This window comes from Crocodylus siamensis, chromosome 4 (assembly GCF_052110815.1).
Source record: "Crocodylus siamensis isolate JL-2025a chromosome 4, ASM5211081v1, whole genome shotgun sequence".
Taxonomy (NCBI): Eukaryota; Metazoa; Chordata; order Crocodylia; family Crocodylidae; genus Crocodylus; species Crocodylus siamensis.
The window spans coordinates 57742958-57766808 of NC_143398.1; the positions used below are offsets into that span (position 1 = coordinate 57742958).

Consider the following 23851-nt stretch of genomic DNA (forward strand, 5'->3'; position numbering starts at 1 on the left):
TTGGGGTTTTGCTACAGGAGTGGCAACCTTCCTGCTGAGTGATGTTCCTTCACCAGCTCCCAAGATGTTACTGCCAGCTCTGCTGTCAGGATCTGGGATTATACCCTATCTAAACCCAGCCCTCTTTCAATCAGGTGACTCCCTTGGTCATGCCTAGTTTCACCTGCCAGCCCCCTGGGACAGCTGATGCTGCAATTAGCCCTGACCCCCACCTGCTGGTGGCTCAGCAGGCTGCCTGACCTCTTAAAGTGGAAGGCACATCAAGTGCCCTACCACACTATCCTACAGCGGAGTTATTTATTGTGCCACAGTGCACATATAGATGGTGACTGTGGCTGGCTGGGGCACAAGAGTGCTAGTGTGGGGCTGCCTGCCAGCTATCCCCACACTGCAGCACCCTCATTCCCTAGCCAGCCCCTCTGCAGCACGCTGAGCCCAAGTGGAGCAACTCCTACAGAAAAAGAAAGAGGCTTAGAAACAATGGAAGCTTGGGACAGCCTCTAAGGAAGACTAATTGACAAAGGCCCACACTTGTTGAAACCAGATTAGGCAATCTAAGGTAGAAACCGAACTAAAACTTGCTACAAGACAAGGACAACAAGAAGTCCTTCTTTAGCAACATAGGGAATAAAAGGAAAACTAATGGTAGTGTGGGGCTGCTGCTCAATGCTTCAGGATATCTGGTCACTACCAATCAGGAACAAATGGAACTCCTAAATGACTACTTTGCCTCAGTCTTTCACAAGACCAAGGGGAACAACATGCCAGACAGGGCACAGAATGAGCAGGGCAGTATTGATACCATTCCCACCATTACCATAGAACTGGTGTATGATCAGGTAAAGAAATTATACATATATAAATCAGTAGAACTGGATGAACTCCACCCAAGAGTGCTGCAAGAAGTGGCCAAAATAATCACAGAGCCCCTGGCAAATGTCTTTCAAAAATCATGGGCCCCTGGAGAAATCCTAGAGGACTGGAAGAGGGCCAATGTTGTGCCCATCTTCAAGAAGGGGAAGTGTGAAGACCTGGGAAAATATAGGCCAATTAGCTTAACTTCTATTGCAGGGAAAATCCTAGAAACATGCATCAAAGAGGCTATATGTGACTGTCACGGAGTCACGTAGGTGCCCCGTGACTGTGAGTGAGATTGGCAGAGCTGCCAATCACCAGGGCAGCTCCAGTGCCGGTTGCCAGGGCGACCAGGCGGGTCAGGTGGCCAGAAGGGGGCAGGGCCAGGCCTTTATAAACAGCTTAGGCCGGAGCCTGATCAGCAGTTCCCTTCTGACTGCCACAGGAGCAGGAGCTCTGTGGCTGAGCTGAGCGGCCTGAGTTAGTAATCGCAGCCTTACCACGCTGACCGGCTGTGATGATGCTAGGGACAAGAACGCCCTAAAGGGAGGTAGGTTTGAGAGCCTTGGTGGGGGCTTGTGTTTATGTCTGGAGCACGGAGACTCTGTGTGGTTTATGTTACAGCCGAGTGGCTTGAGCTTATGTTACAGTTTGCACCAGAGGACCAGGTGAGGCTGTAGGGGTGTGAGGAGGCCTCACAGGAGCTCCCCAGCAGCTTGGGGGTTCCTGGTGCCCAGCAGGGGCACAGTGCCAGTGGGGCACTATTGTCTGTGCCGGAGAGGCACAGTATTGCACCAGGGAGGCGCAGTGTGCGGGGTTGCAGACCCCAGCCCATAAGGGCGGTGTTGTGCCCAGTGGGGGCAACCGGACCCAGAGAAGGGTCAAGGGGACAGGCACAGCGGTGGTCGCCTGTGCCCCTAGCGCGAGGAGCGCGGTATTGGCCCCAGAGGGGGCAAGGCCCCGTACAGGGCGGTGGCTTTGAGCCAGGCCCAAAGGGCGCCGGTAACAGGGCGGCAGTAGCGAGCCAGGCCCAAAGGGCGCCGGTAACAGGGCGGCAGTAGCGAGCCAGGCCCAAAGGGCGCCGGTAACAGGGCGGCAGTAGCGAGCCAGACCCAAGGGCGCCGGTAACAGGGCGGCAGTAGCGAGCCAGACCCAAGGGCACCGGTAACAGGGCGACAGTAGCGAGCTAGACCCAAGGGCGCCGGTAACAGGGCGGCAGTATCGGGCCAGAACCAAGGGTGCTGGTAACAGGGGCGGCAGTGTCGAGTCAGGCTCAGGAGCACCGGTAGTAGCCGGACGTCAGTGAGACAGGCCCGGGGGCGCCGGGAGCGGGCTGGTGGATAGGAGCCAGGCCCGGGGGCGCCGGGAGCGGGCTGGTGGATAGGAGCCAGGCCCGGGGGCGCCGGGAGCGGGCTGGTGGATAGGAGCCAGGCCCGGGGGCGCCGGGAGCGGGCTGGTGGATAGGAGCCCGGCCCGGGGGCGCCGGGAGCGGGCTGGTGGATAGGAGCCCGGCCCGGGGGCGCCAGGTGGGCAAGGAGCCCAGGGTGCCCGCGAAGGAGAGAGAGCACCAGAGGGGCGAGGGACCACACAACGTCCCACGGAACAGCTGCGAGGCTTGGGGCGTGCTAAAGGGGAGGTTTGGAGGCACGCATACCCCTTAAGGGAGGGGCGCACCGAGGCACCCCATTTGGAGTAGGGGCAAGAACACATGCCGTTCACTAGGGGAATAAAGGCAGCCTCCCATTTAACCATTTAAGATCAAAGTCATGGCGGGCGAGGATTCGAGGGTGCTGAGTACAGCCCTGAGTGACGGTAGGGGGCACTAGGGAGTTCACGGCTGCTCCTAGGCCCCACTCCCTCACAGTGACAAACTTGCAGAAGGCATGATACTGAATGACAGCCAGTGTGGCTTCGTCATGGGTAGGTCTTGTCTGACCAACCTCATTTCTTTCTATGATCAGGTGACTCGTCACCTGGACGAGAGAAGAGTGGTTAACATCATATACCTCAACTTCCAGAAAGCCTTTGATCTAGTATTCCATGAGGTACTTATCAGAAAACTGGAAGGCATCAGGCTCAATTGCGGGACCATCAAGTGGGTGTAGAAGTGGTTGTGGGTAGGATGCAGAGTCCAAATGAATGGATCGGTGTCATCCTGGTGAGATGTGGGCAGCGGCATACCCCAGGGGTTGGTACTTGACCCAGTGCTGTTCAATATCTTCATCCATGACCTGGATGAGGGGGTGAAAAGCCCATTGGCCGAGTTCGTGGACGACACCAAGATACGGGGTTGTGCGGACACACCCGCAGATAGGCTGCAGATACAAGCAGACCTAGACGGGCTGGCAAGTTGGGCAGAATGGAACCAGATGAGGTTCAACATAGAGAAATGCAAAGTGCTGTATCTGGGAAGAAGACCCCCCAGCACACCTACAGGCTGGGCATTGCTAACCTGACCAGCACTACAAATGAAAGGGATATGGGGGTAACAATAGACCGCAGCATGAATACAAGCCAGCAATGTGACACAGTAGCTGCTAGGGACAATAAAACTCTGGCATATATCAATTGATGCATCTCCAGTAAATCCAAAGAAGTGATTCTCCTGCTTTACTCAACATTGGTGTGGCTGCAGCTGGAGTATTGCATCCAGTTCTGGGTGCCGCACTTCAATAATGACGTGCTAAAGCTCGAGAGGGTCTAGAGAAGGGCAACCTATATGATCAGGGACTTGCATGGCAAGCCATGGGAGGAAAGGCTGAGGGGATCTCAGACTCTTCAGCCTAAAGGAAAAAAGGCTGAGAGGGGACCTGATTGCGGCTTACCACTATGTCAGAGGCGTACATTAGGAGCTTGGTGAACAACTGTTCACCAGGGCACCCTGGGGAAAAACTAGAAACAAAGGCCACAAACTCCTGGAAGATAGTTTTAGGCTGAACATTAGGAAACACTTTTTCAGAACTAGGGTTTCCAGACTATGGAACAAGTTTCCCCCAGAGGTGGTGCAATCATCTACCCTAGAGGTCTTCAAGAGAAGACTGGATGGTCACCTGACCCCAGATGTCTTTTCTGCTCATGCAGGGGACTGGACCCGATGATCCTTCAGGGTCCTTCCAGCCCTATGATCCTATGAACTCCAGGCTGGCAGGCTGACCCCCTAGGCCCCCTGCCAGCTGGGGCTGCTAGAAAGACCTTTGAAAGTCATCTAGCCCAACCGCTTAGCAGGATCCTTTCTACCCAAACCGTCCTATGCAAATCCTTTGTCTAAACTCTTAGCAAAACTATACAGTCAGCCGTGATACAACCACAAGACATAATACTCTAATCTGCCACAGGTAAAGCAGGGGGTAGAGGGTGGCCAACATCCTGCTGTTTCAAAAGTTGTTAGAAAACACTTGAGAGATCCCAGAAAGAGGGCAATGCCCCTCTGCTACAGAAGAAGACAAAAACCCTCACAGTCTGTACAATATCACCACAGGGTAAAATTCCTCCCTGACCCAATTATTGACATACATAGATTTCATAGACATTAGGGCTGGAAGGGACCTTGGAAGATCATCGAGTCCAGCCCCCTGCCCGAAGGGCAGGAAGTCAGCTGGGGTCATAGGGTCCCAGCAAAATAAGCATCCAATTTACTCTTGAAGGTATTCATTGTAGGTGCTTGAACCACCTCCGATGGCAGGCTGTTCCAGACCTTGGGGCCCTGACCGTAAGGAAATTCTTCCTTATGTCCAGCCTGAAACGGTCTTGCAGTAGTTTATAACCGTTCAACCTCGTCATCCCTTGGGGCGCTCTGGTGAACAAACGTTCCCCCAGATACTGGTGGTCAGCCCTGATAAACTTACAGGTGGCCATCAGGTCACCCCTGAGCCTGAGCTTTTCCAGGCTAAAAAGCCCCATGTCTCTCAGCCTATCATCGTAAGATCTGTTCTCCTGATCTCTGATCATACGCGTGGCTCTCCTCTGGACTCTCTCAAGCTTCTCCACATCCTTTTTGAATTGTGGAGCCCAAAACTGGACACAGTACTCCAGCTGAAGCCTCACCAAGACAAAGTACAATGGGAGAATGACGTCCCAGGATTTGCTTGAGAAGCATCTATGGATGCAAGCCAGCATTTTGCTTGCTTTACTAGCCGCAGTATCGCATTGAAGGCTCATGTTCATCTTGTGGTCAATGATGACCCCCAAGTCTCTTTCTTCTGTAGTGCTAGCCAGTGTAGCACTGCCGAGCCTATATGGACGCTGCAGGTTTTTCCTCCCAAGGTGGAGAACCTTGTATTTTTCAGTGTTAAACACCATCAGGTTCTCATCCGCCCATTTGCTGAGCCTTTCCAGGTCAGCCTGGATTGCCCGCCTGTCTTCAGGTGTGGATGCTTTGTCCCAAAGTTTGGTGTCATCGGCGAACTTGGCCAGTCTGCTTCTGACTTCAATGTCCATATCATTAATGAAGATGTTGAACAATATATGTGCAAGGACAGAGCCTTGGGGGATCCCACTGGTCACAGGGCACCATGACAATTGACTTCCGTCAATTACTATCCTCTGGGTCCAACCACAGAGCCAATTTCCCAGCCAGTGGATCATGGTGAACCCAAAGCCACTATTGGCCAGTTTCTCCAAGAGATGATCATGAGATACCAGATCGAAGGCTTTTTTGAAGTCAACATATATGAGATCAATCTCTTCTACCTTGTCCAGGTGATAGGTCACTTTGTCGTAGAAGGAAACGAGCCATCGGTTTGACCCCAAGCAGTGGGGCAAGACGGTGTAGGCAGGAGCCTCCAGGTTAATTCTCAGGAAGAGCACTGGCACAGCACAATCAAAATACCAGCCTTGGCTGCAAACAACACCCAGTGCTTCTGAGTAGACAAGTCTACATGTGAAATTAATGCAATGCAATAACCTCTAGCATATATCACTCCATCATTTATTGCTCCCGGGTGCCACATTTATATCTGCGCCCAGGACCATAGCACACTGAGCCAGGTCAGAGAGGCCCCAGCTGGCAGGGAGTCCAGGTGGTCAGCCCACTAGGCCAGGGCTGCTGCACCCTGGCTCAACATGTGTCAGAGAGGCTGGCTAGGGAACAAGGGTGTTCTGGAGTGGGGCTAGCCAGCAGGCAGCCCCTGCACTGAACAATTCTTGTGCTCCAGCCAGCCCCATCAGTGTCTACATGTGCACTGCTTAGCACTAAATGACATCACCATAGCATAGTACTTGTGCTCACAAGTACTAATGTACAGTGGAGTTAATTAGGTTACTACAGCCTAAAAGGGCTGTATGTGTAGATGCTGAGATTTTACTGTGGAGCTAAGTAGGCAGCTCTGCAGTAAACATTTTGTGTATATGCACCAAGGAAGGCTTAATGAAACACCTGACACATGTAGCACCAGGAAGGGAAAAAAATCTGTCTTGCCCCATGTGACAAGCTACAAAGCCCAGAAGAATAGGAAATACCTATGCACATAGCATGGGTAGATCTAGGATTTTGAAAAGGCGGGTGTGGTATGGTGCATCATTACATAGAATCATAAAACAATTGGGTTGGAAAGGACAATACAACACATATTTTTCTCTAGTTAAAGTCAATCTATGAGCTTTACTAACACCCTAGGGGGCTAGAACAATATTACTCAGTTTAAACTCAAAGCAAAAATATATATAACTATTGGAATGTGCAACAGTTGCTAGATTATATATATTAAAAAACCCCAACAAACCAGGCAAAAATAGTCAAAACATATTGTGTCATTAGACCTGTACTCATTATAGTGAATTGCACATTTTTATTCAGATTCATAAAACAAAATCTAGCCTTCTTGAGCATCTTAATAGTGCCCTCAATGACTGACTTCACTGTCAGTCATTTCTACATCTGAGTTAATATTACCACACCTAAGTTAAGGTTTTTGACTAGAACTAAAAACAGACTGCCAGGCTGTGAAATAGTGGAGCAACATTAATAGAAATGACTAACAGTGGAATTACAGAAGGAAGGATAGTTTAAGTAGTGGAACATCAAGAACATTAGAATGATAGGAGGTCATTAACACCTATGGAGTGGATCAAGATTAACAGGAATCAGGGAGATGACAATTAGTCATGAAGTCAATTGACTGTCTCAGCCCTGCATGAATAGAAACGTGGCTGATTTCCCTGATCGTGTTATATATGTGATAAATGATGCACCACACCATCTGTACCCACCTTTTCAAAATCCTAACTCCACCCATGACTGGAATTGTTATTTTTCCAGATAATGGCACAGAAGGGCCACAGAGCAGGAACTCTGGCCCTGATTCTTTCTTACCGTTGCAAACACTGCCCTCAGCAAAAGAGGTACTGAAGCAGTGCTCCCCCAGCACAATTATAAGATCTTAAATCAATAGAGTACCTTGTAACAGAAATGATGGCTCTTCATTTGATTTGGGAGACTAGATGCAAGACAAGGGAAGTGAAGATAGCTCAGTCTTTTTTGCAGCATCCATTCTATTTTTCTGGTGCTCTCACAGAATCATAGAAGTAGGGTTGGAAGGGACCTTGTAGATCTTCAAGCCCGACCCCCCGCCTGGGCGGGAGAAAAGACTGGACTCAAATGAGTCCAGCCAGATAGTCATCAAGACTCTTCTTAAAGACCCCCAGGGTAGGAGCCAGCACCACTTCCCTAGGAAGTTCGTTCCAGCTCCTAGCCGCCCTAACTGTGAAGTAGTTCTTGCAGATGTCTAATCTAAATCTACTCTCTAATAATTTGTGTCCATTATTCCTTGTCATGCCACGGGGCGCTAGGGGAAACAGTGTCTCCCCTAAACCCTTCTGGTCCCCCCCTAGTGAGTTTATAGACAGTCACCAGGTCCCCCCTCAGCCTTCTCTTGTGAAGGCTGAACAGGTTTAGGTCCTGCAGTCTTTCAATGTAGGGTCTGCCCTGTAGTCCCCAGATCATGTGGGTGGCCCTCCTCTGGACCCTCTCCATGCTGTCCACATCCCTCCTGAAATGGGGCACACAGAACTAGACACAGTACTCCAGCTGTGGCCTGACCAGCGTTGCATAGAGGGAGAGGATCACCTCCCTGGATCTACTTGAGATGCACCTGTGGACTCATATTGGAGCTTGTAAGTTTAATGAGACAGCTTTTGAAAACTGTGTAACAAGAGATGCCAACTTTGTCCATTAAAGGCCTAGTAGGACCCTCATGGTCTTAGAGGCTGCCTGTGGCTTCCTTCTGGGTGAAATCAAAATAGATCAATAGCAGAACTTTGCTGTTGATCATTTCAAACAATAATGATCTCTAATCATACAACATGAGAGATACACAGATGAACTATTAGTAAGGCTGTATGCATTTATTTTTAAAATTATGCAAATATATACATAACCTAGTTGCAGCATTCAGGCTAGTTGCTAATTAGACCCAAAGCACAGGCACCACAATAGAAAATGCTAGGATTGATTAAATAAACTTTATGCTGTTATGAACTGGGAAGTTAAAGAACACAGCATATGTCATGGTCACGTAAGATTAACCTTTGATGTTGGGCCAGATATCAGAGATTGAAAATTAAAAGCTGTTTGAGCAATATGAAAGCATAGTTTCACATCTGGAATTTGTTTTCAAAAGTGAGGACCTAATATGTCTGAGCTATTAATAAACCTTGCATTGGTAATAGGAGTCATTCCTATTGGATGTCCTGACCTTGTGGTAAAAATTGTTGCCTGGCCATTACATAGACCAGATTGTGTTTAAATTATCAATAAGAAAAACCTGTCTTAAGGTCAAGACAGTATTGGTGTCTGCTATGGATTGTCCTCAGTATGTTACTTAGAACATGGAAGGGCTAATGTCCCTTTTTACTATGGCTTTAGTTTTTGGTATCCTGAAGTTAGCTTTAGCCAACAAAGATAATGGACTTTGCTTCCTTCTCTCTCCTGGAACAATAATAATATAATGGATAGCTATGTGTTCTGGACCCCCAAACCCCAGATACACATGGGTATATAGTCTCTGGCCAAGATTATCAAGATGAGGCTTCCAAAATTAAGCTCCGAATCTATATTTGGGCATGCAAGTAAGTGACTTGATTTTAAAAAATGTGGTGCCCCCAGCAACTCCCACTGAACTAAGCAGGTTTTAAAGTCCAACTGGAGGTTCCAATTTTTTTTTAAAGAACTTTCCCCCGCTCCCAACAGCTAAAGCAGATAGGCTTCAGAGTTGGTGAGAGTGAAAACTGATTTTCTGCTGTGCATAGGTAGTATTAATATATTGCGGCTGGTTTGAAAAGGCTTTGCTGGGGGGAAATCAGTTAAAGAAGTCTCACAAAATTCCTAGAAGTAGCAGCAGCCTATTATGCCAGCCCCATGGCTCTAGGCTTCTGTACAAATGCTGGGCCATCTTGCATGAGCATGTTGGATTAGAAAACCCTGACAACTCTTATGCCCAAGACATTTTAGATTTACAAAATGTTTGCAGCCCAAGAATATACCAGCTATATCTGCACTGGCCCTGGGGTAGCAGAGCCCAGGTGCAGCTGTAACTCACACCAGCTGCTTATAGCCCCCAAAGATAGCCAGCTAGGAATATCATTATTAATCAAAGGTTGGAATAAATAAATGCCGAACCAGTTTTTCTGAAATGCTCCTGTGCTACCTCAGACATATATAATGCTTTAGATGAAATGCAGAGAATCCATAATCTTAAAAGAAAAAAAAAAGGAGCAGGATGCCTTCAAAGAGAAAATGACAAATTAGGCAATGTCTGGAAGACATTGTTCCAATGGGAGTGTTTCTTAAGTAAGGATTGTGGATCAGACTCATTGAGGTCACTGTATAGTTCAGACATATGTAATAAAATAGAGGATGCGTATGTGGAAAATTTGGAGATCATTATAGCCTGAAGATGTCAGGTACAAGCACTATGAGCATGATATATTCTCCAATGAACTTTCAACTTACTTGCCTCTTGTAATACAAACTGCTAGCACACAATAATTCTGTCCTGGGTTTGTTTCCTGAGACATATGATTAAAGAAAATTTACAGTAAAAAGAAAATCCTAACTCCCATTATTACAAAGCTTATGTTTTATTTTTTTCTTTATTTTGATGTATACAGTTCAGAAAATCTGTAGGGCACTTTATAAAATAAAGTTGCTCCACTATTTCACATTCTTCTCTGTGTTAAGGCTTTTGTGCTCTCTATCATATGGATGAAAAATCCTATGTAGGAGCTGGATGTAATTACATATTACCTGAGCTAGTAATCTGACTGGTTTACCTAATACTCATTAAGTGACAACTCAGATTATATTGGAAGATATTTTTGATAGGGACCACATATCTGAATGTATTTTATAAAGCTCTCTATCATACTTTCAAGTAATCTTTGAACATGGCAAAGCGGTCAAAGGAAATACAGGTGCTGTAGAGATGATGTCACAATTTACAAGAGTATGCTCCCTGCAGCCACAGATGTAATGTGGCAAAAGAAATGAAGCAGTCACAGTTTCTTTGACTCTAGCAATCCCTGATTGTGACACCAGCTCCCGGAGACTGTGGCAGTTGGTGTAATTAGTAGCATACTTCAGACTACTTTAAACCTAGCTGAAGAACTTTTCCAGTGTGCCTTGCTGCCAAGACTGAGGGAGTTGTGTACTGTGCTTAAGCACTCCTCAGCCCCCTCCTGGCATGTGGGCTATGTTATGCATTATGAAATGATAAACTTAGATTTACACTTCCAATTCCACTTGTAGAAATTGGCAAAGTTGGGTAGAAATAATTAAGCAAGAAAATTCCACCATGCATCATTTATTTTGAAATACACAGCCATTTTGTCCATCACTAAGCCTCACTGATTAAACTGATCACTGCTTTCCCTTAAGCTGGTTTCTCTTCAAAAGTTGGCTCTCTGTTTCTAATATTTTTCCTTTTTCACTGCCCCATTTTTCTTGCAAAGTTGCCTGTATTGGAACACTGAATAAAACTGACAGTGTTTATTCTGGTGAGATGAATACCCAGGGATGGTTTTCATGCAAAGGAATCATAAACAAGTTACAGTGCTCCTTAGAGTTCAGATTCCTTTACCTTAATTTCAGTAGTTTAGATCCCTGTTGTACCATCTTATGGGACATAAATCCAGGTGCGTGCATGGGAACAGGGCTAATGCTCTTTTTTTCAGCAGGGCTCCAACAGCCTCTAGCTTTCACTGTAACCACTTGGACAGCAACTATACCTATTTTACCAGTAGCGCCAGAAGTGTCAGGTTCTAAACTGTTATATTCATCTTCAAATGGCCAGAGTAACCACAGAGAAAAAATCCACCAAATGCCATGCCTTGCATAGTGAAAAACCAGAGAGGTGGCTAGATATATTACTATAAAACAAGTAATAATCAGTAAGAAGCCTCCCCCCTATTTTGCAGGCATCATTTTTGTCAGCTTCAAGAAGTGTTTAAATGGGAAGCAGGATTTAGATCCCTTCAGAAAAGTGTTTGAGGATCTTTTCTCACTTGAAGGAAGCACTTAGTTAAACCTCCTAAAGGCTGTAAGCACCCCACACTTTTAGGGTCTTACCCCTGCTTGCTAAATGTATCACCTGTAAGTCACTTGCTGAGTTAATCACAGTAGCTAAAACTTACTGCGGGTGAGAAAAATGGATTTCTGATTAAGTATTTATAATTAAGTATATGACAAACCTAATTGCTTTCTTTCTAGGATGCAAGGAATATTATATGCTTAGATTAATTTTGTGCTATCTTCTAGTAGTATAGGTTCATCATTACCACTTTGAAGAGAACCTCTAAGTACATAATTATACACAGTTAGTCAGAATTAAATTACATATTATCTAATGTAAACAATATTCTAGCTCAGGTGGCTCAGTCAAGGTTAAAATACAGAGATCCAATAGCAGATGGCTTTAAAAGAAAAGCCATTTCAGAATCCCCTTCCTACTATTAATTCAAACAATTGGGGAGGGCAAAATATATATGGTAAGAGGTTAATTTTTCTGTTCTTCCTTTAACAGGATTGGGAATTTCCACATTTTATGGGTGATGTTGATGTAAATCTTCCTGGCTTGCCCTCTGCACATATGCAGTTTAAAGTTCCTTACTTCCAAAAGATTTTCAAGGAAGAATACCATATACATATAACAGGTAAGTGGCCTGATGTACTGCAATCCCAATCATACATTGAGGTCTTTAATTACTGCTGTGAATCAGTTTTAGTGTGTGAAATTCTGTTTTTGACAGTGTCACCTTTATCTGCATTATGATTTCTGTTCAAAATACCCCATCAATGAAGCAATGAATCCAAGCAGCCTGCACTTCTCCATGTAGTTCAGCAATTCCTTGTGCCATTCATTGATACCTATAACTGTAGCAGAGATCACCTTTATTAAAAATGATTCTCCTGGGGAATTAACAGCTCATTTCCTTTTCAGATCTGTTCTGCCTCCAGATAGTTTCACTATAATTTATGTTAATGTCCTTTCATGAAGCAAGCCATTCTCATCCAGGAAAGGTTGGGTAGAACCATGCTTACAGCAGTCCTCTCACCAGAAACAAACAGCTGAATACACATTGTGGGCCCATCTACGCAAGACATTTACTGCCATGTTGCCTAATTAGCTCTGCAGTAATGCCACTGTAGGTTAGTGCTTGTAAACACAAGTCCTGTGCTGCTGCTGCATTATTTAGTGTGCCATAATGCATTTGTAGACACTGACAGGGCTGGCAGGGGCACAAGGGTGCTTCAGTGTGGGGGCTGCCTGCTGGCTAGCCCTGCACTGGAGTACTCTTGTGCCCCAGCCAGCTCCTGTGCAGCACGTTGAGCCAGGTCAGAGCAGCCCTGGGCTGACAGGCTGACCCTCAGAGCCCCCTGCCGCCAGGGGCTGCTCTGACTTGGCTCAACATACTACGGTCCCAGGCACACACATAAACGTAGTTCCCAGGAGCAATAAACTCTGGCACAAACTGAATAGAGGATCTGTCCTCTATTCAACAAACTGTGCCAGAGTTTATTGCATCACAGTAATTGTACATGTAGATGCGCCTATTGTGTAGTTATTCCAAATCATGACAAATTAGAAAAGAAGAGCCTGATTCTAATGTATGACTAAACAGTTTGAGAGGATGAAAGGTGGGGTATGAAGCCAGGTATGCCTCCCTCCATTAAAGCGTGTGTATGCATGTATGTGTGTATTAGCAAGGAATTTAAAATGAATGGCATGTCTCCGTAGAAGTGAATTCCATACGTAGGGATCTCTACAAGACAAGGTAGAAATAGAGAAGTCAGAGTCTTTTGACAGAGTGTGCAGCAAGCTCCTTCAGCACCCAGTGTGGGGGTGGGGGTTAGGGAGTGGGGGAGAATGCCAACCACTGTAGACCAGTGAGAGGAAGAAAAGTCTTACCTCACCTGGCTCTCTCCACAGTCGAAGCAGCTACTACTGCTACCACTGCTCTTCCTGTGGTAATGTCAGCTCAGGTGGCAGCAGTCGCATGGCCCAGACTCCCTTGGAGCCACCCCGGTGCCCCTTTTCCCCATCCAGATATGCTACTTGGCACAGGGCTGTGCCTGCTGTGGCAAAGATACCCCAGGGGTGAGGAGGAGTGGAGAATGCTATGCTGCTTGTCCCACTTGCTCCCTGCAGCTGCTCAGCTCCTGTGGCTGGGCAGCACAGGGGACGACATTCAGGTGCTCCTTTACAGTTTGCACCTGGGGCTGGTGTTGCGCTTGCTCTCCCCCCAGTTGCCCTACTGACATCAAGTTGATCTGTGATAGCACAGTGAAGGAGCCACATAGTGAAATGAGATTTGACATGAGGGCCATGGTAGAGTTTGATAGAGCCTTTGAGGGTGAGTAGTTAAAAGCTAGTATAGTAGGTCAAAGAAAGCCAATGGAATGACTCAGAGAGAGGAGTGAGTTGACATAAAGGAATTTAAGTTGCTACCTTTCCAGTGGATTGGGGGAGAATGCTAAAATGATTGGGGTAGGTGGATAGTCAAGATCAGAAATAAGAAGGGGGTGGACAAGGATTTGAGCCATCGGGATGGAAGAGCAGCACTGTTGTTGTTTAAATGTCATCAGGAAAGGAGTGGTAAATGTTGGTGATAGCCTGGAAGTCTGGGGGAAAAGGACAGGGGTGCTTCTATGTTGACAGTGGGATTTTGAGTCGGATAGATAGGGAAGATGATGAAAGGTAAGAGGAGAGAGTTGAAGAAAAAGGATACTCTCATTTTTAGCCTGGGCTTAAAATAAACCAGGGTAGTATTTTACAGAAATAAGATATAAGTGAAGGGGCCTGAGACAGAGCCACGTGGGACTTCAGCAGAGAACGGGCATATGAAGGAAGATGTTGAAGACAAAGTCAAAGAGCCAGTAGCTAAACTGTGAGATGACATGGCCTCAGAAACAAAGGGAAGAAAAAGCCCAAGGAGAGAGTGACAAGTGGTTCTGAATTTGAGGACGATGAAATGGTAAATCTAGAATGTAGCCAGGCTTTTTAGAGAAGAGGGAAACCTGACTGGGGCACGTTTCAGAAGTGAGTAGATGAAAAGAAAACAGTGCAACTACTGCATATTGCTCATAGAGAGGGCAAAGGCAGATGGGCTGATGTAGGAGAGTCAGGTGGGAAAATGGAAGGGTATGTTACACATGATTTGTCTGAACACTGAATGGAAAGAGACATAAAAGAAAAAGGACAAGTAGGTGGATTTGAGCAAGACAATGGAGGCCAGTAACAAAGACAAATGATTAATTGGGACAGGAGGAGGGATGGGACGTTAAGGGCATGTGAATACCTCACAGCCAATAGCTAGGGTAAGGAAGATAATTTAGAGCCAAACAAATGCAGGGAAGAAACAGAGTAAGGAGACAGAGGGGGTGGGACTTGCACATGAAGGGTGTACATAAATCTCTTTAAAGTCAGTGACATTTTGGTCAGAGGGGGAAAGAGGATGAAGAGTTTAAAGTACCAAATGTATATATGACAGTAGCTGTAGGTGCAGGATCCAATTACAGTAGAAAAGTAAGAACATAAGAAGTGCCATATTGGGTCAGACCAGTGGCCCACCTAGCTGAGTATTCTGTGTCTGACAGTGACAGGGCTGGATACTTTAGAGGCAGAGCGTTGAACTGGAAGTGTCTAGTGATCTGTCCTCTATTCATTACCTTCCCTAGCATCCACTATTATTGGTTTAGGGATGCCAGAGGAAACATCCCCACCCCTTCTGTCCAACAGCTATTAGCAGATTATCACCTGTGAATTTGTTGCCCTGTGGGGTCAGGCCAACACTCAGGATCTCAATATTGCGCTGTTAGACAAGAGGGCGTGGTGTATAATTGCACACGCACACATATCACCAGTTCAAGCACATACACAACTTAATGATAATGACATGAAATCATACACAATACACACATACATACACATATACACACAGGTTAAACACTGATTCAGGTGACAGTGTGTATGTGTGTTGGTGCCTGTAGTACCTGTGCTTGGTAACTAAAATGCAAGTGGCAGAGATCAGAGGAAAAAGCAGTGGAGACAAGGCAATAGCAGTGACAGAGATCAGGGAAAAGGCAGTGGCGATAAGGCAATAGCAAAGAAACAGGAGTTTGCAGGCAGAGAGGAGTTCAGGATGGCTGGAGCCACAGGAGCATGGAACAGGTGTTGGAGGTGGTGGCGAGCCAGAAGCAGGAGAGGGAGAAGTGAGACAGAAGTTAGAGGGGCGAGGAGCAGAGATTAGAGCAGGGCCAAACCATAGTAAAGCAAAACCCAACTCAGGGTTCCAAATAACAGTTTTATTAAATGAACACTGTACTGTACAGCTTGGTTCCCACACACACTCACACAAGCACTCCCACACACACTCACACAATGGTAGCAGGAGAAAGAGACTCAGTGGAAGGATTGGAGTCCAGGTAGGAAAAAGAAACAGAGTCCAAGTCCTTGGCTGAAGAGGGGGTGGGGGTGATAGCTTCCTATCCAGGCTGGGCGGAGGTCCTGGATGGCCAGTCGGGGTCTTCCTCCAGCAGGTGTTGTCCAGAGGGGGTTGCTGGCAGGGCTTCTGGGTGGATAGGCAGCATGACATGGAGCAGGTCTGATCCAGGTGAAGATGGTGTCCCAAGGAGTCAGTCTTCACTACCCCTTTTTATGGGGCAGACTACTTGTGATCTTCTATGGGGAGGGCCTGTCCAGGAATGTCAGCCCTGTTCCAGAGGGCTCCAGATGTTCATACTGAGCATGTGCAGCCTTGGCACAATGGTGGGTTGCCTCATCTTTTGTGTCTTGAATGCGGAGGGTGATTCCAATGTCTGGGTCATTGGTCCAGGTATTGGTTTTGATGGTGGGGTGATTTAGTAGGGGGTCCTGCTATCATAGTGTTTCACTCATCCATTCACTCTTTTGCTTCAGGCATTCAAGGAAAACCCATTTACATGGGAGAGGTTACAGACTTAAACATGAGTCATAATTGCAACATACTTACACAACAGGACATGGGAACAAGATGAGAACAAGATGGGAAACCTGACACACAAAATGGATACTTAACATCACTCATGCCAAAACATATTGCAGGCCTAAATCATACAATGTTAATATAAAGCAATAAAAATCAATGCACAGATGATAGGAATACAATATAATGCAGTAAAAATCAATACAAACATAACAGAACACTATTTACAATATAAAATGGGGCTTATTACAATAATAGCATACAAGCACTTAGCTTACCTAGTACTACTTGTAATCACTTATAAGGGATAGAGAGGGAAGAGAGAAAGTCAGAAATGGTTAGGGAAAGGGGAGGGAATGTATTTCAAAAGAAAAAAAAAAGAAAAACTGGGGGTTTTGCTACAAATTTTTCTAGTCCCCTTTTGAACCTGGCTATGCTATCTGCCTCTACCATCTCCTGTGCCAATGAATTCCACAGGTTAACTACGCATTGCCAAAAAATCCTCTTGTTAAACCTGTCTCCTACTAATTTCAATGAATGCCCGCTAGTTCTAGTATTCTGGGACTCAGTTCTCTGTTTACTTGGTCCATACGCTTCATGACTTTGTAGACATCTATCATATCCCCCCTCAGCCGTCTGCTTTCCAAACTGAGGGGGTCCTAGCCATTTTAGTCTCTCCTGCTACAGCAACTGCTCCATCACCCTGATTGGTTTTATTGTTCATCATCCTGATCATTGTAATTGTCTTTCTCTGTACCTCTTCTAATTCTGCTACATCCTTTTGGAGATATGGTAGCCAGAACTGCACACAGTAGTGCTGCTTTCTAAGAACAGCAGTATGGTAGGTGGAGAATATGAATTTACAGTGGAACATGACTATGAGCGCTTTAAATGTCCTCTGGGGTTATTTGTTGTCTGAGCCAGTGTGGCAGAAATGACCTGTGGTAGACTGTACTGTGAGAGAAAGGGACAAAGGAATTAAGCACGGTAGAGAGAGCTGAATTGTAGAAGAGGGAATGAAGAACAAAGAAGAATGGCTTAAAGATGCAGGCAAGTCAAGGAGGTTGCTGGATGAGGGTCATAGGAGGGCAAGAGAGAGTGAGCAACATTAGAGTAGTGATTACAAATAATACAGCTATAATGATTGAGAGCCATCCTTTTGCTGCTGGTTGTGCTGCTGTTTAAAAACCAAGTAAATAAGGGAAAGCTGTATCTGTACATTACTGAGTCCTCTGCAGAGAGAACTGGAGGCCTCCCAGGATTTTTTTTTTTTTTGGAGCAGAGGCATTCTTTAATGAGGCGAACTCATAAATAGGGACTAAAAATGTTTTTTCTCCCTGCTCAGCATTAATAAGACTCACTTATTAGATTTCCTAGACAAATCAGTCCATTTGGGTGCATGTCACATAGGCTGGCTACTGAGCGGCTGTTTCATCTCAGTGCCACTCCACCCTTTAGGAGATCTAAAAATCAGCCACAACACACATGGCATAAGAACGTCCCTTTGGGTGGGTTTTGCCTGAACCATCTGTTCTTGCCATCAGTTCTTATCTTAGAGACTGCATCATGGAGCAATTTCAAACCCTTATGATTATGTGTAAATAAGATACTTGTAATTCTAGCTTTAAATCAAGGAGCTAATGAAAACATCAGGACTATCCTGTTCAAAGCATTTAATACAGAAACTAATAAGAACAGTTCATTCAAACAGACCTTTTTTTAAAAAAAAAAGAAATTCTAATTGCAAGAAATTACTGATGAAGAGAGTGTGGCAGTCCACAGACTAAAGCAAGGTTTAGTTTAGTGCACAGAAAGAGAGGGAGTAAATGGCAGAACAGTTAAGCTGTCTCACTACAGCTCCAGAGGTGTGAATTTTCCAGTTTCCACAAGCACAAGTGAGTACCTATTTATTTAGGCAGGGTAGTGAAAGATAGCTGTGATCACAGCCACATCACTCCTTTGTGAACTGTTTACAGATTACTATACATCTTGACTACATTAACCCAATGGGATGTTAAGCTCAGGATGGCCTTGATGCAGATCAGAGCAAAGGCACAGAATTAAGATGTGGACCCAGACTTTGAACATCCCTGTAAAAAACTGGATTTTGATCAGGATTCTGCTGATTTTGATCACTGTCATACTTTAACGGTGTTCTCAGCGCCATGGGGGAAGAAGGTTAATTCAGGCATTCTCTAATTTATTAGCTACAGTCATTCTCATGGGCGGTATTTTATATCTTCCAAAACACCATAAGGATTCTGAGATGTGCTTTAATTTTGATAAATTATATCCGTTTACTCCACATATAATGCATTCAATCTTTTGATGTGGGTGCAGCATGTTTCCATTGCGCTAGTGTAATCTAGAGTACTGCAATGTAAGGATGGTTTTGTGATAGCACAAAGCTGATTGCCACTAACATAGCAGAGTAGGGAACATGGTTAGAGAAAAGGGGAACATGGTTGAGACACTCCTTAGCCATGTTGATGCTGAGCTGCTTTTTTTGTCCCCTTGAAGTCAGTGCCATGTGGCATAACTGAAATTAACCCTTGGAAATCCCGTAACAGGGAGATAGACCAGTGGCTAGCAAAATGTACAAAGGACCATTTTTAAGGCACCTCTCCTCTGACCAATGTTATGTGTGTACTGCCCTCAGTTACAGTTTAAAAACTGGACAGTCGCAGAATCTGTATTGCTAACTATTGTGATTTGATTGCAAAACGTGAGACAGTGTCTTTGTTTTGAGCCTCAGTACCTGGAAGCCAGTGTCTATATGAGAATCTCAGCTTTCTTTTTTAAAAAATAGGTCTCATGATTGCAGAGCAAAGCATTAAAACATTACCTGTGCATACCCCAGAGGCTCACAAAAAATCTACAAACAAACAAAACAAGAGACATTCTCCTTGTTTAGCCAACCTCATTATTTTTAAACGAAGCTAATGCCTTTTTGGATGCCAGCTCATGATTTTTAAATGTTTGGAGCTGGCAGTACTTCAGAACTAATGTATTCAGGCTCTAGATTTTATGCCTTACTGTAATTTTCCTTTACTATCAAAAGAATATCTTCTTTTTTCCTGTAAATCCAGTATTACATTCCTTTGTATCTAGGAAGTCCTAGCATGTCTTTAGTCAATGTTAAATATTTTCTCCCCGTTTTCATACTTTCTTTTATCTATGAACATCAGAAATAGCTTGAATTTCTGCATCTGCTTAAATCATGTGGATTTCCCTTGACAGATGGTTCACTGCAGTTTGTGTGCTTTCTTTCCTGGGCTGCTGTTTATGAAAACACACACAGCCTAGCCTAGTTTCTACAGTACCGAAGGAAATTTGTAATACTTAGTAAATTTTGATACTGAAATGCCAGATTCTTTCATTGTTAAAAATTTGCTTAGAGGCCAGGCAGGTACCTTATAATACTAACACTTGATTGTGCCATGCAGGACATCTATAATCACAAGATCCTCCCGTGTGTGGACAGGGTTGGAACTGGAGCTCTTATGGCCCAGGTGGGAGACTGGCTTCTTCATTTGCTAAAACTCATTATTGAATGCTAGTCTCAGAATGGGTTAGTCAATCTGCCCTTCTAGCCAGAGGAAAAAATGTGTCAGTGGCAGTTGTCAAGGATGGCTTGTGGAACTAAACCAAAGGAAGCATGGCTAGATCCAGAATAAACACTGCCTACACAGGGAGGCCTGCGGGAGCCTGTAGGCAAAAATAGAAAGGTTAGAGGTGAAAACAAAACTACCCCGGCACACAGGTTCTGAGAGAAGTCTCAGAGGATTTTCTGTTTAGTTGAGCTGTAAAGAGTCTCTGTGTGTGTGTCTGTGTGTGTGTGTGTGTGTGCGCGCGCGCACGTCCATCTGTATAAAGCACTCAAAGATATCAATGCAAGTGAGAATTTTATTCTTACTTATAAATAGGATAATTGAGACCAAAGAAGTTAAGGGCCATATTTTCTAAAGCGCTCCACCTCTTCGGATGTTCAGTTACCTGGGGCCTGACTTGTTGAGCAGTCGCAATTCCATTTGACCTCAGTGGGGACAGCAGGGTCCTTGTGCTCACTTGGGGTCCAATATTAGGAGTTGTACATGCACAACTAAAGTTGCCCCTAATGTCTCAGAGGCTGCATTTCAAAATTTTCACTCCAGTGACTTGACCTGACCAGACAAAGTCACTGAGATTGCAGCCCAGTTTCCTAGAGCACAGTCTAACCCATCTCTGCACATATACCTTTGCAGACCTTCTAAAAGTGAAAGTTTCATAAATATTTTCTTAAGCTCTCAGAAGTAGATACAGTGCTAGAAAAGCAAGAAAGATATCCCTATTTCTTCAAGTATGAGAATAAATAAGACATTCCCCTCGTTTTAAATGGAAAGTCTCTGTCCCCAGCAAACTATGATGCAAGGCAGTGGTGTTCATTCAATACCAACCGAAAGGACACATTTCACTTAAAATAAGGTATGCTACCTTTTGCTCTGCTGACCACAAACATCATCAGTGGTGCAGACAAACCCCATGTAGGTCCTACCTAGTTTACCAAACTGGATTTTGCCCTGTGACACCTAATCAAGTTTAATGTTGTAACACTCCATGCTGCAACATCTATATCCTGCCTGAGGCCCCTAGTCTGATGCCATTAGTCATGACTGGATGTCTCTCTAGAAAGTGTAGTCTAGATTACCTAAAAATTATGGGCTTGATGCCTAAATTTTGGGGTCTAGTATGTAGGAGGTCAGACTAAATTATCATGTTGTCCTCTTTTTCTTTATAATCTGGCATTCTTAATATAGCCCCACTGCATTCTTCATTTTTTTCTATTTTCAGTTGCCTCTTTTTGTTTCCCAGCACAACTTCATACTCACCAGTCTGTCAGCCTGATAGGAAGCAGTACAATGCTTCTAAGAGTGACAATCGTTCTTTTTCCTATGATTTCTAATGTCAACTGAGTCCCTTTGCAGAGCTGCCCATCTCGTTTCCACAGAAACAAAAAGCACTGCGAAACAACACTTGTTTTCTGTGTGTGAATAGAAGTGTCCAGGGGGAAAGTTCCCCCAGACAGGCTGAAGAGGTGTTATTGGACCTTCTCACACCTGGGGGAGGAGAGCAGTAGGATGGAGGTGTGATAACCACCAGTGACCTATTTCCAACTCTGAGAGTTGCATGAAAACCAAAGGAAAAATTGTAGACACAACCCAGCAGAAATTTTTAAGTTGTGAGTGAAAAACAGAGCAGAGCTTAGATGACGATTACCATGCAATAACAATATTAAAAGTCAGCTAACTTTAGCATTTAGGAATGCCAATGTACTTGCCATGCATGAGAGACATTTTTGATGCAATAAAACATGGTATCCTCCAAAATCTTTTCTCATAACTTTGCTTGTATGGTTATGTGTTGATTTTAGAATTTGCTTTTCTTGGTACCTTGTTTATTTGACATTTTTATTAATATTATTAATGTCTCAGGGCATGGGTAGATCTAGGATTTTGAAAAGGAGTGCAGATGATGTGGTGCGTCATTGCATATAACACAACATATATATTCCTCCAGTTAAAAAGAAACTAGAGCTTTACTAATATGCTAGAGATGGAGGACTGTATTATTCAAGTTAAGATCAAAGCAAAAATGTATCTTTGTTAGAATGTACATTATTATATTTTACATATAAAATGATAGCAAATTAGATAAAAATAATTAAAAGGTATTGTTTCATTAGTCTTCTAGTCATTAGAACTAAAATGCATCTCTTACTCATGTTCATAAAACAAAGTCAACTTTCTTAAGTGTCTTGACAGTTCTTTCAACATTTGAGTTAATGTTCACCTGTTCTCAGAACTAGAACTAAAAGCAGTTTGTGGGGCTGTGGAATCATTACCAGGAATAGTTAACAGATTAGCAAAATTGCATAAGACAGGACAGCTTGATTAATGGAATATCGAGACTCTTGTAAAGGAAAGAAAATTGTTAACACCTGTGAAGTGAAGAAAGATTAAATTGTAATGATCCATGAAGTCAATTAACCCTCCCCCCAACTCTGGCACTGGATAAATAGAAATGCCACTGCTCTTGCTGTACAGATGATTTTAAATTTGGGGTTGAACAGGAATCAAAGGGGGGCAGGGGGGCAACTGCACCTCTACACCCCCCCAACCCAGATGCACTCTTGCTTGGGGACCACTAAGGAGCTGCATAACAGAATTTTCTGCAGGTGAAAAACCAACAGAATATCACTAGCTTGAGAATGGAATTTACTAGGGGCTTATCCAGTTGCAACTGAAACCTACATTTCCTGTTGCATCTTTTCAGGTCCTGTCACTTCTTGAGTAGCGGCAATACCACAAGAAAATTAGCAGTCATGTTCATTCTCATACAAAATGGCAACCAAGGTTACAACATAAACATAAATACAAATATCAAAATACATGTTAGATTTATGACAGAATACAATTACACAGCCCTACAGTAGTTGTAAATGTTCCATTCTTTATCAGATCAATAAAGTAATGCATGCCTGAAATGCTCTGCTAGGCATGTACATGTGCATTAGGGCTGTGCAAAGCTTTGGTCCCTGATTCAATTCGACAGAGATTTGGCCCAATTTGGTGGCTGAATCTCTGAATCCAAATCAAATCAGAGGACCCTTTAATCTCTCCAAATCGAATCGGAACTGTCTGAATTGATTCGGAAAGATTCGGAGATTCAGACATAGAGACAGCTTTAAATGTTTTTTCTTCATACCTCCAGGTAGCAGGCAGCTCATGAATGCTGCAATACTGGGGCACATGGAGCATCCCACAAGAGCACGAGGGGCTCCCCAGCAGGCCTGGAAGTGGACCAGAAGCAGTTCTGGTCCATTTTCAGGTCTGCCAGGGAGTGTGCAGAGGGCGGGAACCCTGTGCCCCTTCAGCTCAGCAACTGGTGCCTCCTGGGTCTGGGGGGGCATCCAGGATCCCCCCAAGGCTGATCACTGAGCCAGGGGCATGGGAAGGGCCTGCATGCTCCCCAGAGGACCCAGAAGTGGACCAGAAGTACTTCCGGTCCACTTCTGGGTTCGCCACCAAGCATGTTGCGGGGGGCCCCTATGCTCCTGTGGAACACTCCATGCTCCCCAGCATTGCAGCATTCACAAGCCTGGTACCTCAAGGTATGTAGAAAAAACATTTCAAGCTGCGTTTATGTCCAAATCACTGATTCTCTGAATCAGCATCGAATCTTCAGATTCAGCCGAATCGAATCAGGGACAGCAATCCGAATCAATTAATTGAATCACTGTCCCCGATTTGGGCCAAATCTGAATCAAATAGGGCCCACTTTGCACACCCCTGATGTGCATATATATGTGCGTATGCACACACACATGCGCATGCGCGCGCATGCACACACACACTTGCTAAACTTATGCTTATAATTTAAGTCCAGAACAATACAATGTTGTTGATTACTAAAAAGAAAACTACTTAATAGGCGTGTCTACACATCACCTTATGTCACCATAGTAAAACGCTACATTGCTGTATGACGTGCTATGACAATG

General features: G+C 44.7%; 1 protein-coding gene across 6 annotated transcripts in view; it reads left to right on the plus strand.

Annotated features, from left to right (window-relative positions):
- The window catches only part of TMEM117 (transmembrane protein 117), a 430756-nt gene that overhangs the window by 403565 nt on the left and 3340 nt on the right, over positions 1–23851 (plus strand). For all 6 annotated transcript variants that reach the window (XM_090042374.1, XM_090042375.1, XM_090042373.1 and 3 more), the window contains one exon: positions 11871–12000. In XM_090042374.1, coding sequence (XP_089898500.1) covers positions 11871–12000 — 130 coding nt within the window. The remainder of the gene's footprint in view (positions 1–11870; positions 12001–23851) is intronic.